The following is an 18,991-nucleotide window of genomic DNA, read 5'->3' on the forward strand; positions in this document are numbered from 1 at the left end:
GGAGTGTTCATTAAGGAATAATCTCATAGGACCTTTCAACAGGCAGGAAAAGTCGTTTGTCTTCATGCTTTTTCTTGGGCTTTGATAGGCTACAGTGATGACAGTGAATTCTTAGTACACTTTTTGGGTTGCAGACACATTCAACTAAGAGCATTTCTACCAGTGTAACTGAAAAAAGGGGAGGGGGGAATGCTGCAACTCCCTTTACTGTGTAACTCAAGTAATAATTTAACATAATCGATCCTAACTTGCCATGATGACAAGTCATCACATCTGCCGGGTGTAAGTACTGATTCAGTCAGCCCACCCTCATAGAGACAGCCACTAAGAGATGGTCCTAGATCAGTTTCTCCATCAGTGACCAATACACTTGTGAACAAACTTTTAATATACACTGAGTGTACAAAATATTAGGAGCACCTTATGAGTTTGACCCCCTTTTGCCCTCAGAACAGCCTCAGTCGGTCTGGGCGTGGACTCTACAAGGTGTCGAAAGCGTTCCACAGGGATGCTGGACCATGTTGACTCCAATATTTCCCACAGTTGTGTCAAGTTGGCTTGATGTCCTTTGGGTGGTACACAAGGGAAACTGTTGAGCGTGAAAACCCCAGCAGCGTTGCAGTTCTTGACACACTCAAACCGGTGCACCTGGCACCTACTACCATACCCCGTTCAAAGGCACTTAAATCTTTTGTCTTGCCCATTCATCCTCTGAATGGTACACATACACAATCCACGTCTCAATTATCTCAAGGCTTCAAAATCCTTACTTAACCTGTCTCCACCCCTTCATCTACACTGATCTGAAGTGGATTTAACATGTGACATCAATAAAGGATCGTAGCAGATATCGACTTCGTCACAAAATTGATCTAGAACCAACGCTTAGTAGCATCCTCCCTCTGTGTAAGGTTTGACTGAGAAGACTTAAACTGACTTGAGATCAGTAATACTACAGAATTTACACAATAGCGGACATACTGATCTAGGACCAGCTTCTAGTGGCTGTCTCCATGGGGTAAACTTGGACAAACAAACAACTTTACACCCCAAAGTGTTTTTAAATCTGCAACAATTCCTCTGAACATAGCTTCTATGTAACCGTTATGTGCCTTTGCTTACAGACAGTGTGAGTTGCAGACTAAAAACGTATCTTATATGAACCTCACACTGAAAAACATTACATTAAGTGGTTGCGAAATGCTGAAATACATAATGTGGTACTAACGTCATAACCAAGTTAAGCAATTTACATTTTAGTCATTTAGAAGACACTCTTATCCAGAGTGACTTACTGGAGCAATTAGGGTGAAGTGCCTTGCTCAAGGGCAAATTGGCAGATTTTCCCCCACCTAGTCGGCTCGGGGATTTGAACCAGCAACCTTTCGGTTACTGGCCCAACGCTCTTAACCACTAGGCTACCTGTTGCCCATGGCACATGGTACAATATACATTATGGTTGTAACACCATTTAATCTTCCACCACCACAAGTTCATCTCCAGTAAACAAACTAACAACAAAATAAATACTTTCTGAATAGGTGGGCGGCTTCTCTATGTCACAATTACCAGATAATATAATTACCGAAGATATCTAAACCAATATCAGTAGAAGACTGTGAGAGAAACAATAGCACAATAGTAGATCAACTCCATGCCACAGTAGGAACAAGGTTTGCCAACGGCCCTGACATTCGAATTGGAACGATTTCGATCATCGCGGAGGGGTCGAGGTTAGGGTTGGGGAAAGCAGGGGTTGATGGGATATCTGTCGGAGGGCGTCTGGCTGAATACGGGGCTGGGCGGGGCCGGGCAGCGCCTGGCGGCGCTACACGCTTGTCCGACACTTGGGGAAGATGGGACCGCCTTCAAGCCTTCTCTTTCTTACTGTTGTCAGAGAAGAAAAAATAGAAATTAGACCAACTATTAAAACATATCAGTACCTTCTGTGTCTTCGGTAAAATCACATTTTATTCAAACACAACAAATACTTGACTCAAAGGAATGGCAATGAAGGAAGAGTTTGAAGTAAGAAAAGCAGCTTGAAAGAAAGCAGAAAAAAACCTGTTCCAAAGGTTTGTAAGAGGCAGTTTAGAATAAAATAGCTCTAACTGCAAAAAGCCCTTACGCAATCAGTCCTACAGTGAAGACCCACTTAAGAACTCAAGAGCTACAGGAGAAAGATTGCCAGATCTGCCACTGTTGGGAAGAGAAGAGATGACGAGAGATGATGAGGAGGAATGGAAGGCACAACGCAGGGAGTTGTGGGTAGAACTCAAGGAAAAGAAGCAAGAGAAGGCTGAAGAGGTAGGACGAGGACACAACGGCTGTCTTTACTTTCTTGGTCTTGGGCTTGGTGAGTTTCGGCTTGAACTTTTTACCAAATGCCCTCTCCAGTTCCGGCACGGACAGAGTGAGAGTAAAGGAACCGTCCGAGTGATGATCGGATCGGATTACCCGAGCTGCAACACAACAGTGGTAAACACATAAACAAACAAACAAACAAACAAACAAACAAACACACACACACACACACACACACACACACACACACACACACACACACACACACACACTATGAGTGACCAAGACGAGAGCGGCTCATGCACATCTTTGGTGGAAGAGTCACCGAGTAGATAGAACTGGTACCATGCTGTGTTCAAGAGAAATGTCATCATGATGCAAAACAACCCAATGACACACTGATGTCGGTGCGCAAACTAGGTCAATCATTTCGTTCCAAGAGATTAGTACAAGACCGTCTCTTATTTTTTTACAGCCTTTGTACAAGACCTGACATGTCTTTGATCATGTGTTCTGGACCCCAAAACATGTAGCCCGATGACTCACACTAAGTTCTCCCGCTGCTCTGTCGTTCGCTATAGACTTTAGTCCGAGACTGCTGTCACTGAAGTCATTTGCGGTGATGATGGGCGTTGCACTAAACAAAGTCATCACCGATTGGATCGTCTCTAACCAATCAGATTATCCAAACCAATGATGAATTTTCAAACCGCCACTTTACCCAACTGTGTCCTGGCTCTGGCCCAACCCATGGGTTTCTGGACCAATCAGACGGTCCCGAATGTGTTTGCATTCAGTGATGGGTCAGGGAACTACTCAGATCCAGACTCATTGAGGAGAAATAAGGAACGTCCTACAGCGTGGAGCGGCACAGCGTTTGGCCAGAGTAAGGAGTCTGGGTAGCCAGGCAACAACACAAGTCCCTGAATAGACCCATTTGAGTGCACATCCCAAATGGCATCCTGTTCCCTATATAGTGCACTACTCTTCACCAGAGCCCTACTGTACAGGTTAGTGAACTATAAATGGAATAGGGTGCCTATAAAAAGGGAATAGGGTGCCACTTGGGACACAGCCCATGTCTCTGGTGGTGTCTCAGCTGTTGTGAGGGATCACACTGGGAAGTCTGGGAGCGTTTCACTGGAGCACCACTTTAGTTCTAGTGATGTCATCTTCCAGGAAGGGATCCAAACAGCCGAGCGTTGTGATTGGCTTGGCTCCTCCCATTACTTAGTTACATTAAACAGTGATGGTGAATTAAGATGGATTACTACTGGGTCTGGAATGACATCTGACGCATGCTCTGCACCTTCTCTAGCAGGTTGTATTAGTTCAACGTTGTTTTGGAAAATGGAGTGAGTGAGTGAGTGAGTGAGTAAACATCTCTAAGATTGTGAGTGTCGATGGGAGAGAAACAGTGAGTACAACAGAGCGATTTTAATCTATTGTGAGTGAGTGAGTTAGTCCTTGAACCTCAATCTCAGTCAGGTTGTTAGCATTAGGGCTAGCAGAACTTCCATCTCAGTCAGGTTGTTTGCTTCAGCTCGAGCAGAACCTCCATCTCAGCCAGGTTGTTAGCATTAGCATTAGCATTAGCAGAACCATCATCTCACCCAGGTCGTTGTTGTTCATCATGGCGTTGGAGCCCCTCAGCCTGGGGCCCTGCTGGGTAAAGTGGTAGCCAAACTTCAACAACGTGGTGTTCTTCTCCAGCATGCTGGCTATCTCCATCTCCACCTTGTTACCTAGCGGCTGGCTCTGGAGGAAGGGGAGAGGGGGAATCAGACCTGGATTCAAATAGTATTTGTTTCCTTACAAATGGAGCATTTGATTGAGCCTGTCTGCTATGTCAGGTGGGCAGCTTAAATAATTTGGGTAAAAACTGGACATAGAAGGAATCACCCATCGGGTAAAACTGGTTGAAATGACGCCATTACAAACCAATTTACAACCAGACATTACGTCATGTAAACCAGTGAACCTAGGTGATTTCCCAATGTCCTGTTTGAAATAACTGGTTACAATGCAGCCTTTTCTGGTTGTAAAATGGAGCCATTTCAACCAGCTTGTCCATGACTCAGCACAATTAATAAATGAAGGCGAAGTTGTTAGTCATGTGTCTAAATATAAAACCTTACGGAATCAAAGAGATTCAGCACAGTTTATGTTAGGAAAAAATGATTCACTGGCAAGAGGTAGCCCAGCGTGGGCAAAACTGGTTGAAATGAGGTCATTGCAACAACCAGATTTCAACCAGTTTTGGCTGCAATCTGGTTAATCAGGTTGCAAGGATGTCCTTTCAACCAGTTTTGCCCACTGAGAAGGAATAACGGCTACTAAGTGTTCGCACTAGCACCAATATCACACCACAATGAATCAATCGAGTGATTAGCTTTGTACAATCTGACCCTGTTGAAACAGTAGACTCAAGTGGTCCTTGTGATGTCTAATTGTAACGGTCTGGGCTGGGCACTGTGACAGCAAAAATAGGGTGATTCCTCATGAAACCAGGACAAAATAAATACCGTGATTTCATTGGGATTTTCACGAAATGTTTTCCATAGAAAGGTCCTTTGGAGGAAGTATTGTCAACATATATTTGACATTTGTATCTTTAAGCATCATTGAGAAATAATTTGTAGAAGTTGTAATATTTTGTGAAATTTTGGCATTACCCAGGCCTCCTTTACACTGTCTGTCAGTAGAATGGACCCAGGCCTCCTTTACACTGTCTGTCAGTAGAATGGACCCAGGCCTCCTTTATATTGTCTGTCAGTAGAATGGACCCAGGCCTCCTTTACACTGTCTGTCAGTAGAATGGACCCAGGCCTCCTTTACACTGTCTGTCAGTAGAATGGACCCAGGCCTCCTTTACATTGTCTGTCAGTAGAATGGACCCAGGCCTCCTTTACACTGTCTGTCAGTAGAATGGACCCAGGCCTCCTTTATATTGTCTGTCAGTAGAATGGACCCAGGCCTCCTTTATATTGTCTGTCAGTAGAATGGACCCAGGCCTCCTTTACATTGTCTGTCAGTAGAATGGACCCAGGCCTCCTTTACATTGTCTGTCAGTAGAATGGACCCAGGCCTCCTTTACATTGTCTGTCAGTAGAATGGACCCAGGCCTCCTTTATATTGTCTGTCAGTAGAATGGACCCAGGCCTCCTTTATATTGTCTGTCAGTAGAATGGACCCAGGCCTCCTTTACACTGTCTGTCAGTAGAATAACGATTGTGCTGTATTTTATTGTACCTGGTTGTCGATCTTGAGTTCCTGCAGGGTTGTGTTGGACTGCAGTGAGGCGATGAGAGCCATGATACCCGTCCCTGTGATGAAGTTGGATTCTATGTTCAGACTCTTCAGTGTGGTGTTCCCCTTCAGCATTTCTGCCAGAGCCTGAGACACAGCAAATGGGGACAGTATATTTATACGGGCTATAATTAAACCCATATCTGAAATGGCATCATCTTCCCCCATCTATATATTTGACCAGGCCACAGGCCCAGGTATCAAGGCCATGGGAGGCCATTTTGTTTTTTAAACTGAATTTCCAGATGGAGACGACTTCGAATGAAGACTTGGAGACGTGTACATTCACATCGTCTGATGTAACTGTTACAGTATGCGTGTAGGGGATTTGCTCCAGACACAACAGCAATACTCACAAAGGCTACGGGATCATTACTCCTGGTTCCCACGAGGCTGAAGCGTTCCACTGCAGTGTTATCCGTCAGGGCGTCTGCATAGGCCTTCAGCGTCTTCACTGGAATGTTCTGGAACACAAGAGGCTTCAAATCAATAAAGCCACACACACGCGCCACTGTTTAAATTGGACTGACTACAAATGCATTTGAAAAGACTGGAGAATAACCTAAATCAAATGTTGACTCCAGAGTAGAGGTTTGCCCTGACCTCTTGAAGTCAAACTGAGAATAGTGTGGTACATGTGTGTCTCCTATGGGGGTCCCGTGTGGCTCAGTTGGTAGAGCATGGCACTTGCAATGCCAGGGTTGTGAGTTTGATTCCCACGGGGGGGACCAGTACAACAAGAAGTTGGAAAATATATGCACTAACTATTGTAAATCGGATAAGAGCATCTGCTAAATGACTAAAAACAACGAACAAAAAAATGTACAAATGTTTATGGTAGGAGGACATAATGACATCATATAAATCAATTATACTGACTTGTGCATGTGAATCAATATAATGTAGCACCTTGATGTTGTTAAGGTTGACCTCCAGCAGGTCAGGGTCGTTCCTCTGCATCCTCAGCAGCGTCTCCTCCACATCAGTAGAGTTGGGCTGCTCATCAGGCACAGGCTTATACTGAGTACACTGGATAACGCCTACAGGAAAATATGTTAGTAACAATACCTATATCATGTAAATCAGTAATAACAATGGCACTCAAGGTGTTGAAAGAAAAATATATTATTTGCAGCACTTAGTTTGTTTGGCCGAACCAGCATGTCTTTACATTATATTATTTAACGTCAGAAAGGTTGCAACGGAGGACTGTAAAAGTCAGGAAGCAGGAACATTTTTGTCCAGTTCTCTTTGAACCTTTGACGTTGGTTCTGTTCGTGTTTGATTTTTAACTTCCCTGAACTGTCTGAAACACGTACGCTTTGGTGCCACTCTTTCTTAAATCCACTTGAAAAACAAAACCCTAATAAGTACAATACATGGTAGGATAAACAGATGAATCATCGTTAAAACGATGCCTGAAAACTTTGGCACTTACAGGAGGGATATACACACACACAGACACACACACACGCACGCACGCACGCACGCACACACACGGTACACTTACTGTTAAGGCCTTGTTTGTTGACTATATTGCTGCTGGCCAAAGCCTCGTAGTACTGCTGGTTACTCATCAGAGTGTGCATTCCCAAAATGGCTGGAGGGAGGGAAGAGAAGAGATGGAGAGACGGACAAAAGGAGCGAGAGAGAGAACGGGAAAGAAAAATTAAGTGAGAGATGTGGAGAGAGAAGGAGGGAGAGATGGAGAGAAAAATAAAGAGAGAGAAACAAAGGAGAGAGAAAAATAAAGTAGAGAGAAACAAAGGAGAGAGAGAAAAATAAAGTAGAGAGAAACAAAGGAGAGAGAGAAAAATAAAGTAGAGAGAAACAAAGGAGAGAGAGAGAGAGAGAGGGGGGGGAACAGAGACAGGGAGAGAGAGTATACATTGTGTCAAATGACGTGAACACTGAAGGATAAACACCGAAGAGTTGACGTGGGTGTGAGTGCCAACGCTCTCCTTAGTTCGGCACATTGTGTTTACTTGGCTAAGATAGCAGACAGGACACCCACAAGTGGGCCTCGAGAGCTGCCTTGTTCAAACTCGCAAACATCCAAGCCAAACTATCGGCTCGCAAAACATCTCACACACAGCAATAGATAGTCGTCCCTGTCATAGCCAGACATACAAAAGAACAACACGTGCGTCGATGCCAGCGTTTGCAAGTCATTATTAAATACATTGTTTAAATAGCATGTGTCACTGTTGCAGACGTCACACAATGCAGACATTATTCTCCCTGTCTTGGATGGCCTATGCTGCCACAGTTAGAACGGGCTTCTATGAATCGCAGGAACATGCTTGACTAGTCAATATGTTCTTGATTATCGCAAAGATCCCTGTTTTAGCTTTCATTTTAATCTTAGTTTTAAATGTTTTATCTTTGCTTTCACCCCCCCCCCCCTCTCTTTTGCTGTACAGAGTCCTTGTGTTTTTGAAAAGCGCTTTAAATCAAATGTATTATCAGTAGTAGCAGTAGTTTTATCTTGTGTCCAGTTTGATGGGAAAACTCAAATAAAAATGTGCTTTCTGGACCACCGTAGATGACTTGGAGCCAGTACAAATGAACAAATGAGAGTGAAAAGATAGCAGTTCAGCAGAAAAGCAACGAAAAAAGAAGCAAGTGTATTAATTTCATCTGTCAGCATGACAGAGAGTGTGAGAACAGTTAAGTTATCTTTGAGATAAACAACGGAGAACGAGCGGTCCACTTTAAGCAGCCGTGAAGAGTTAGTTGGTAACTCATCATGAGCAGGCTGTGGATTAATTGCAAACCATTGGATATGTCTGGGAGGACCAAAACAAACGCTGGCAAGCAAACCACTTGTCACTAATTAACACTAACACTTAGTGAAGCGGAGAGAAATACAGGCCATATAACGTGCAGCTAGTGTTAGGCCCGGGACGATTGCAAGATATGAACCAGGAGCACCAAGGCAAAAATGAAAACACGAAGCATTCCAAACTCTTTGGTCCTTTAAAACCTGTTGTATATAACATTTCATGTGCTGTAGCTTGGAAAATAAATAAATAAGACTCTGGATGACAATATAATGAGGTTTGTTTCCAACATTAGGTCTGTCTTCCTAAAGAAGTTAAATTTGCTTCGTGTTTCTGTTCCCTTGCCCACGATGCCAACGACTACTGCTATCGTCCCGGCCCTAGCTAGTGTGTGGGCTGGCAAATACCGCGGCTGCTTGTCACAAAGCCCAGAGAGAGGGCAACCATGGTGTCCAAACAGCAGTGAGGAGCAGCAATGGAAGGGGTGATGACGATGACAGGATATGGAGGGGGAACAGGGAGAAGGAGGAGAAGAAGGGTGGGATCACTAGACGGGATAGAGGAGAGTTAGAGAGGAAAGGAGGACGTTACTGACGGAGGAGTGAACTGCGAAGCTGATTCCGTGTCCGGGATCTTTCTCAAGTGACTGTTTGGTGAGCGTGGATTTAAACTTATTCGCTGAAGAAGGTGAATCGACTGGAAATAAAACAGGAACGGTGATAACAGAAACGATGTCTGTAAATGGGTGTGCGCACGTGAAGGTGCGTGTCTTTCTACCGGCAATGTCGCAGATCTCAGCGTCGCTGGCGTTGGCCAGTGCCTCCTCCAGCTCTGGCTCCAGAGTTACGTTCTCCATGATGGGGTCCACCACCTTCTTAGGTATAAAGACTTTACCTGGAAGATAGAGGACAATCGTTAACACAGTACATGCCACTATTCATCTCAGCCAGAAGAGGACTGGACACATCTCAGAGCCTGGTTCCGCTCTAGGTTTCTTCCTGGTTCCTGCCTTTCTAGGGAGTTTTCCCTAGCCACCGTGCTTCTACATCTGCATTGCTTGCCGTTTGGGGTTTTGGGCCGGGTATCTGTAAAGCACTTGATGACAACTGTTCATGTAATAAGGGCTTCTTAAAATACAATTGATTATTACTACTACTATTCGTACTGGTACGACGACTACCATCCCACTACTATACCAGCTCGTTTCTAATTCCATTTTTTTATTGGTAATTTGACTGCAGGAAAGCAGAAACATCAATACCCCAATAGTAAAATCGACAGATCATTACCCAATAGTAGCCAACTACCATTACACAGTGAACATGACCGTACGCTCTGTCAGGAAAACTTCCATTTTGTTTCCCATCTACGTCACACCGACCGACAACGGAAAATACAAGGCTGATATGCAATATCAACATTATGTCACTGGGCGCTTTTCATATCGTCACTCAGAGTGAGCTGTCAAAAGCCAGGCAGCCTGTCGGGACAGACGGGGGGGGCGAAGACCTTCTCGAGTTTTACCCAGCCACGTCTGACATGTAGCGCCCCGCGTCACACTGCCCCGGCCAAGCTACCCCGGTCAAGCTGCCCCAGCCAAGCCTCAGAACACCGGAACAGGATTATATGAATGAACATTGAGGGGGAGGAAGGCTGCAGTGACAGGCTGTGTGTGTGGTCCAATTATCGACCGTTCTCCCAAAGTTTGCAGACTGTGCACTTGTCTTGCACACTCCCTGTCATGGAAGGAATCGTTGGCTGGATGGGAGTTGATCCATAACGGGAAGTGTGCAAGTGCAGACTTTGGGATAAGAGAGTTGGGACGTGGCCACAGTCCACCGTTAGATCAGGGGCCATATGTATCTGATGTCGGATCCGGTTCTTCCCTGTCCATGTAATCATATTCATTTGGATCTAAACTGCTAAACCGATCATAGATCAGCACTCCTATTCTGAGACACTTTATGAATACAAGGTCTGAGGTCTTATTCATAGCCGTCACAGGTCCAGGATCAGCTACAGCAGCGTCCGCCCTGCTGGCCTTGACTGTAGCCTGGATGATCTGTTCTGGGGTCTGACGAACCAATGGAACGAGTGGAGCCATTCCAACTTTCAACTGGAAAGTCACCTCAACTTCAGGCTAGCTGCTGGGTGCCAGGATGTAGCAGGATGTTCGTCTCTGTGGTTGGTCGGTACCTATCACCTATCAGGCTTGGCTGAGACACAGTGCTTGCTTGAGTGTTTGAGATCGACTGCACAGATTCAGTGATCTACAAATCACCTTGCATCCCAAATAATACTCCTTATGTGATCAAGATTAGAGATCGGGGCCTTACCTCACTAAAACTGATCCCCCCCAGACGGTACGCTGTCTGGCGGACACACAGAGAGACAGGCTGATACCCAGCAGGCTACATCTACACCTGAGTGGATCTGGGATGAGTCAGCTGGCACCAGGCCCTGCTTTCTACCTGGATACGTCCAGATATAAGGTAGGACGAACTAGAGGACTCTGATGTGGCTGGCCCAGTTTCCCAGAACCAGACTGTCTGAGATCATAATTGGTCTGATAGGTAGGCAGACTCAGCTCAGGCAGTTTCGTAGCTGGATATGTCCAGACAGATGCAAGAACAGATGAACCAGCATACAGACTGGGTTGCGACTGGGTCCAGTTTCCTGGAACGAGCTATTGTCTGAGACCACTGATTGGTCCTGATGGATGTAGGACTTTAGGCCTTTAGTTACATGGCTGTAATGTTCTGAAAGTATTAGTATCTCGGCACGCTGACAGTAGGGTTCACCTCACAAGGTTATTATCACAGCTTGCATGTCCCTGGCCACGGTCCATGTTGGCCTCCAGCCACTTCTCCTAGCCAAGCTAGACCCTGTCCCCTATCCCTTCTGTTCATAGATCTGACAGGATTTCATGTAAACAATATGTAACCCTTATTTTACCAGGTAAGTTGCCTGAGAACACATTCTCATTTACAGCAACAACCTGGGGAATAGTCACAGGGGAGAAGAGGGGGGATGAGTGAGCCAGTTGTAAGCTGGGGATGATTAGGTGACCGTGATGGTATGAGGGCCAGATTTGGAATTTAGCCAGGACACCTACTCTTACGTTAAGTGCAATGGGATCTTTAGTGACCACAGAGCGCCAGGACACCAGTTTAACGTCCCATCTGAAAGACAGCACCCCACACAAGGCAATGTCCCCAATCACTGCCCTGGGGCATTGGGATCTTTTTTTTAGACCAGGAAAGGAAAGATTGTCTCCTACTGGCCCTCCAACACCACTTCCAGCAGCATCTGGTCTCCCGTCTAGGGACCAACCCTGCTTATCGTCAGAAGCAAGCCAGTAGTGGGATGCAGGGTGGTATGCTGCGGGCCGATAGGGGGATGGATACACCCCCACAAGTGGAGATTATGCCATATTGGTAAAACCTTTCTGGAGTATGAACCAAAAGGAAACTGGGCTCCTACCACACTTCTCAATGAGGAAACATGGAATTTTAGATGACTTTTTAGATTACTTCCCTGACTGAATTGAAATAGAACTGACCCCAACCCTGGTTGGGGGTCGGCACGGCACAGCGTTACGCCAGTGCTCAGATCAGATCTAACAGGGTCCTACCTCTCTTCTCTCCAGTGAAGCACAGGCCTATAGTGGTATTCTATCATGCTGGGAACTGCGGTCATACCTCTCTTCTCTCCAGTGAACGGAACCAGGTCCTCCTTGTCAGGGTGTTCCTTGGCCTGCTTCTCCAGGTGGGCTACCAGGTTCTCTCTCTGGAAGGTTCCGGTCGGTGCCTTCTTGGTCTGATCCTTCTGCCTCATCCCGGCCGGCAACAGGGCATTCTAAAGACAGGAAGGATTTATCATTGGCCGATAATGTTAACAACGGGTTGTACTTACACTAGGTAAGAGGGTATTCTAACCACAGGGAAGGATTGTCATTGGCCAATAATTATAGCAATGGGTGGGATTGCACTTGTTTATAAACTACATTTTTCATCCACTCTCGTGGGATAGCCGAATGTAACAGTGAAAGGACACACACACCATCACTAACTGTGTTAAAATAACACTAACAGAAATAACAAAGGCAGTTCCCAGACCCAGATAGCTATTCTTAGACCGCAGCACGCTAAACCAGGTCCATATTATAGCGATAGACCGATATCTTGTCTTAGCTTTCAGCACCTATTAGTGCACTGGCCACTTACAGACAGCGTAGTATTTATACCTGTAGTATTTATACCTGACATATCAGTTTAACTCTTTAACGTGGTTCTGTGGGAGATCTGGATGCTATCGTCAAAAGTCAAAAGTCAAGGAAAGACGACAAGCACCACACACACACACACACACACACACACACACACACACACACACACACACACACACACACACACCTCTAAGCCTGGGCTGGCTCTCCTGGTATTGTAAGCATCCAGACTTGATGTGAGCCGTCGACCATTCATCATAACCCTATTACAGCTTGTGTCGTCAACACCTCGATGGAAGAGCTACTTATGAATAAAGATGAAGTCAAGCACCGCCGCATCACACAGTATTATAAATATATGATAGGCATAACTTAACATATATTATAAATAACAGATGAGGTCTAAACTCTGAGAAGTTGCTGTTTTTCTCAACTTTCCCTGGGAAGTTGGCTTTGGAAGTTGGTTTGAGGATCACTGTATTGTTTAGACCTAGAACTGCATATTTGAATTGAATATACAGGGATATGATATATAGGCTAATTTATGTTATCAACGTGATATGACAGGTTAATATGTTCGTGCCCTATAAGAATTTCAAAAGGTTAAAGGAAAAAAATGTCAGTAATGAAATCTGAAATCAATCTGACCGACTTGCGCAACGTCGTCATCCAACAACGCTTCCAGCTGAGATCTCCTCCTGACCAAGTTGGTTTGAGTGTCATTTGTCAGTCTTAGTCTGTGGGAGAATCTCAATTGCAAATTCCTCACATCCTCGCTTCCATCTTAAAACCCATTGGATGAGAAAGCCAGAGGTCCCGCCCCTCAGACCATCTCCTCCAATGGGTTTTGAGGAGGTGAGGCGAGAGGACGCAATTGAGATTCTCCACGTCTCTCAGATGTCACCCTAATGCTTATATAGTGAGCTACTTTAAACCAGGGCTCTGGTACACCTGTAAACCTTAATATTTGAGCGTTATACCATGATCTACTGCATAGAGGGTTGCATGTTTAATTTAAGGATCCTTTTGTAGTCCTAGATTCTTTTTACGTGATAGTGTGATTTAATGCACTATCCTGCTACCGACCTCTCATCTCTGTTGAGCTCGTAAAAAGATACATGTTTTAGATTGCGTTGGGATCGAACTCCTAGCTCCAGATAACCAAGACACACACACACCAAGACGATCAGCGTTTAAGACTTACGTCGGGATCTAACTCCTCCAGCTCATCCTCCAGCCTCTGTAGCTCTTCCTCTGAGAGTTTCTTCAGTAGTTCATCTTCGTCCACGTCCCTGTAGTTCACTACTTCCTTCTTATAGGAGGTGGACATGGCGGCGCGATAGAATCCCAGCGACTCCCCAAATAACGTAAAGAAAAAGGCAACTAAGTGCCCAGCGATGTTTTCAAAAGGAAGTCTGCAAGAACGTGGACAACAAAACAAACGAGACAAGGTTTAGTCAACATGATTTGATTGGTCAACCAGCTGGATCCTAAATTAGGCCTACTGTACATCCAGTTAGACCTACTTACTGAGTCATAAGGCAGACCTACTGTATATCCAGTTAGACCTACTGAGTCATAAGGCAGACCTACTGTACATCCAGTTAGACCTACTACCTGAGTCATAAGGCAGACCTACTGTATATCCAGTTAGACCTACTGAGTCATAAGGCAGACCTACTGTACATCCAGTTAGACCTTTGAGTCACAAGGCAGACCTACTGTATATCCAGTTAGACCTACTGAGTCATAAAGGTAGACCTACTGTACATCCAGTTAGACCTACTGAGTCATAAGGCAGACCTACTGTACATCTAGTTAGACCTACTGAGTCATAAGGCAGACCTACTGTATATCCAGTTAGGCCTACTGAGTCATAAGGCAGACCTACTGTACATCCAGTTAGACCTACTGAGTCATAAGGCAGACCTACTGTACATCTAGTTAGACCTGAGTCATAAGGCAGACCTACTGTATATCCAGTTAGACCTACTGAGTCATAAGGCAGACCTACTGTACATCCAGTTAGACCTACTGAGTCATAAGGCAGACCTACTGTACATCCAGTTAGACCTACTGAGTCATAAGGTAGACCTATTGTACATCCAGTTAGACCTACTGAGTCATAAGGCAGACCTACTGTACATCCAGTTAGACCTACTAACCGAGTCATAAGGCAGACCAACCAGCAAAATCCAAACACCACATTGATCCAGGAAATTAGAGATTAGAAACGATTGGTAAACACCAATAACGTGATGTGTTGGATAAACACTGAAAAGTGGGCCCTTGACTCACAGAAACTAACTTGTGTTGCTTAACGGTCTGGAATGTCCAGAGATGTTTGTGCCTGGTGCCATTAAAATATTTCAAAAATGCATTAAGAATGCTGTTTGCCGGTCCAACAACACTTCAGCCAAATACCTTAAGGCAGAGTTTTTTCCCCAAACGCTGGGTGGGGTCGGATCTTACTTGTGGGTTGTGTCCCAAGCCCAGAGCATGGCTAGAAACATCCCTTCTCCTCCAATGTCTGCAGATCTGTAAGGTTTAATCAATATAGTGGAAGCTTCACCACCACATTGCTTAGGCCCTATACCTACCGAGACAATTCAGATCTGCAAACATCAGAGGTTAAGGAGCAAGGGGGAGGGAGCAAATTGGGACAGGCTTGATGGGTCACGTAAAAAAAAAATGCTACAATCTTCATTTGGGTCAAAATAGACATTTGAGAACCCTTGCCGTTGTACTTAACTTCCGACAGTAGTCTACTTGGCTTTACAACATGAAACAACTAACTTTCGGTGAGGATCACGACATGTATCATGACCCAAAAAAACATTTTGAAACCACTGCTTTAAGAAGATAGGCCTACAGTACTTTTCTTTCAACAAGGGTGTATTCATTACGTCTTAAAACGGAAACCGTTTAAGAAGCAAACAGAACAAAAACGGGGAAGGACCTACTTGAATTTGTCCAATAGAAACTCATTTTCGTTGCAAAACGTTTTCCATTTGAAGTAAACGGTTTCTGTTACAAAACGCTTTGCAACAGAATTGGAGTAATGAAGCCTGGCCTGCCTCCTAAACCCTGATGGGGAACAGCTGATAAAAACAGCTCCCCTGTCACTCCCAGTCTGCTGGCAAACAGGAACATATTTATAGAGAGGCCTGGTTTCTGCCGTAACAATGCATGATTATGAACACAATGATGGTGTCTCGTTGTTTCCTAGCTCATGGTTATCGTACTACATTTAATATACAGTTGAAGTCGTAAGTTTACATACACTTAGGTTGGAGTCATTAAAACTCGTTTTTCAACCCCTCCACAAATTTCTTGTTAACAAACTATAGTTTTGGCAAGTCGGTTAGGACATCTACTTTGTGCATGACACAAGTAATTACTCCAACATTTGTTTACAGACAGATTATTTCACTTATCATTCACTGTATCACAATTCCAGTGGGTCAGAAGTTTACATACACTAAGTTAACTGTGCCTTTAAACAGCTTGGAAAATTCCTGAAAATTATGTCATAGTTTTAGTAGCTTCTGATAGGCTAATTGACATCATTTGAGGCATCTGGAGGTGTACCTGTGGATGTATTTCAAGGCCTACCTTAAAACTCAGTGCCCCTTTGCTTGACATCATGGGAAAATCAAAAGAAATCAGCCAACACCTCAGAAAAAAAAAATTGTGGACCTCCACAAGTCTGGTTCATCCTTGGGAGCAATTTCCAAATGGCTGAAGGTACCACGTTCATCTGTACAAACAATAGTACGCAAGTATAAACACCAATGGACCATGCAGCAGTCATACTTTTCAGGAAGGAGATGTGTTCTGTGTCCTATAGATTAAAGTACTTTGGTGCGAAATGTGCAAATCAATCCCACAACAACAGCAAAGGACCTTGTGAAGATGCTGGAGGAAACAGGTACAAAAGTTTCTATATTCACAGTAAAACGAGTCCTATATCAACATAACCTGAAAGGCTGCTCAACAAGGAGGAAGCCACTTCTCCAAAACCGCCATAAAAAAGCCAGACTACAGTTTGCAACTGCACATGGGGACAAATATCGTACTTTTTGGAGAAATGTCCTCTGATCTGATGAAACAAAAATAGAACTGTTTGGCCATAATGACCATCGTTATGTTTGGAGGAAAAAGGGAAAGGCTTGTGTAACCGATGTGAAATGGCGAGCTAGTTAGCGGTGGTGCGCGCTAATAGCGTTTCAATCGGTGACATCCCTCGCTCTGAGACCTTGAAGTAGTTGTTCCCCTTCCTCTGCAAGGGCCGCCGCTTTTGTGGAGCGATGGGTAACGATGCTTCGAGGGTTACTGTTGACGTGTGCAGAGCGTCCCTGGTTCGCGCCCGGGACGGGGCGACGGACTAAAGTTATACTGTTACACTTGCAAGCCGAAGAACACCATACCAACCGTGAAGCACAGGGGTGGCAGCATTATGTTGTGGGGGTTCTTTGCTGCAGAAGGTACTGGTGCACTTCACAAAATAGATGGCATCATGAGAAAGGGAAATTATGTAGATAAATTGAAGCAACATCTCAAGTCATCAGTCAGGAAGTTAAAGCTTGATCGCAAATGGGTCTTCCAAATGGACAATGACCCCAAGCATACACAACAAAGTTGTGGCAAAATGGCTTAAGGACAACAAAGTCAAGGTATTGGAGTGGCAATCACAAAGCCCTGATCTCAATCCTATAGAATATTTGTGGGCAGAACTGAAAAAGCTTGTGCAAGCAAGGAGGCCTACAAACCAGCTCTGTCAGGAGGAATGAGCCAAAATTAACCCAACTTATTGTGGGAAGCTTGTGGAACGCTACCCGAAACGTTTGACCCAAGTTAAACAATTTAAAGGCAATGCTACCAAATACTAATTGAGTGTATGTAAACTTCTGACCCACTGGGAATGTGATGATAGAAATAAAAGCTGAAATAAATCACTCTATTCTGACATTTCACATTCTTAAAATATAGTGGTGATACTAACTGACCTAAGACAGGGAATTTTTTACTAGGATTAAATGTCAGGAATTGTGAAAAACTGAGTTTAAATGTATTTGGCTAAGGTGTATGTAAACGTCTGACTTCAACTGTATATTTAATCATTTAGCAGAGGTTCTTAACCAGAGCAACTTAGTGCACTCATCTTAAGGTAGCTAGGTAAGTCAACCACATACAATAAGTACTACTTACACATACAGCACAAATTGTAATACATTTGGCTAATACAAGTGACATTCAAGAGCTCTACACTTGTTGACCTAGGCCTAAAACTATCGAACAATGCCTGAATTGACAATCTTTTCAAAGTTATTTATAGTTCCCAGTTGATCGAATACAATAATACTTATGTTAACTGCAAACAATGTTATACTATATTTGGAAAGAAAGAAGAGGAGTTGGGAGATGAGGACAATTACAAGCGTTCTAAACATTAACTTATCTATTTCTGGAGTTGATATAAAGCAGGCCAGGCAGCAAAATAATGCGAAGGTTTTTTGTTATTGGGTAGTAGGCCTGCAATACGTTAGTATTATTTTAAAATTAAGTACACTTCGATTGTTCTTTAACAAGCCCTAGGTTAACAAGATAGGTGGGGAATTTATACAGCTGTCATTCATAGGCAGATTCGATGACGGGTGAAAATGCGAAGAACGCATAACTTTGCATTATTAATACTAAAATTAATACATTGTTCTTTCAAAGTAAAACAATACTTTTTAGTTTTTTCAACACTTCGAGTGAACACCAGTTACTTTGAAGCTTCAGTCTGGGTTAAATCATGGGATATGGCAAAATATCTTTATATGCTAATTATTCGTTAAATGTTGTATTTAAGGACTTTTCTGCTAGAACAAGAAGTTATTTCGTATGCACGTACCTCCTCCACTGCTTATCCGGGCTATTTATAGCGAACGGGTCCCGCTTTGTGACAGTTGAATACTTTGACCAGATATGGATTCTTTTAGGTCCAGTCGAGTCACACTAGAGTCGCTTCATACAAGGAAAGTAAAGTACCGTGCAACCAAGCGGAAAAAAGTTTGATATCCGCACCGATATCCTCGAATGTTGTCAACGGCAGCCGAATTGAAATCCTTAACTTTGCTTACAACTTGTCTTTCAGTGGTTCGCGTAATGTAGTACAACACTCCCACAAAGGCAAAGTGAACTCTCCGACCGCTACTCCTCCTCACCCGGCGCTGCCAGTCAAGTGATGTCACACACTTGTTCTCCAGGCAAGTGCGCTACATGGCCATCAAATGATACAAGCGCCATTTACGCTACCAGTAGTAGACATTACATGTGCATCAGAACAGCAGCAAAAACAATAGTGCGTTTATCGTAAAGA

At 44.1% G+C, this 18,991-nt stretch overlaps 1 protein-coding gene across 2 annotated transcripts; it reads right to left on the reverse strand.

Moving 5' to 3' along the window:
- Positions 1 to 738: 738 nt before the first annotated feature.
- LOC112231846 (tropomodulin-1) lies at positions 739 to 18,850 on the reverse strand. Of its 2 annotated transcripts, XM_024398647.2 has the most exons (11): positions 18,524 to 18,850; positions 13,829 to 14,039; positions 12,098 to 12,254; positions 9,174 to 9,290; positions 7,124 to 7,213; positions 6,523 to 6,653; positions 5,970 to 6,077; positions 5,557 to 5,700; positions 3,918 to 4,062; positions 2,338 to 2,462; positions 739 to 1,887 (listed from the first exon to the last, which is right to left on the reverse strand). In XM_024398647.2, the coding sequence occupies exons 2-11, from the start codon at positions 13,952 to 13,954 to the stop codon at positions 1,885 to 1,887; spliced, it is 1,146 nt and encodes a 381-aa protein (XP_024254415.1). In that variant the 5' UTR covers positions 13,955 to 14,039; positions 18,524 to 18,850; the 3' UTR covers positions 739 to 1,884. The 2 variants fall into 2 exon arrangements, with proteins under 2 accessions (XP_024254415.1, XP_024254417.1); XM_024398649.2 differs by lacking the exon at positions 2,338 to 2,462 and having other exon boundaries at positions 18,524 to 18,849.
- Between the last annotated feature and the right edge of the window lie 141 nt (positions 18,851 to 18,991).

Source organism: Oncorhynchus tshawytscha, linkage group LG34 (assembly GCF_018296145.1).
Source record: "Oncorhynchus tshawytscha isolate Ot180627B linkage group LG34, Otsh_v2.0, whole genome shotgun sequence".
Classification (NCBI taxonomy): domain Eukaryota; kingdom Metazoa; phylum Chordata; class Actinopteri; order Salmoniformes; family Salmonidae; genus Oncorhynchus; species Oncorhynchus tshawytscha.

Excerpts from the sequence above, each read along its gene's own strand:
- LOC112231846 (XM_024398647.2), bottom strand. The coding sequence starts at position 13,954 with ATGTCCACCTCCTATAAGAAGGAAGTAGTGAACTACAGGGACGTGGAC. Across the intron at positions 9,291-12,097 it reads GTTCACTGGAGAGAAGAGAG|GTAAAGTCTTTATACCTAAG; the intron begins GTATGACCGCAG and ends TCTATCTTCCAG. Across the intron at positions 6,654-7,123 it reads CAACAAACAAGGCCTTAACA|GCGTTATCCAGTGTACTCAG; the intron begins GTAAGTGTACCG and ends ATTTTCCTGTAG.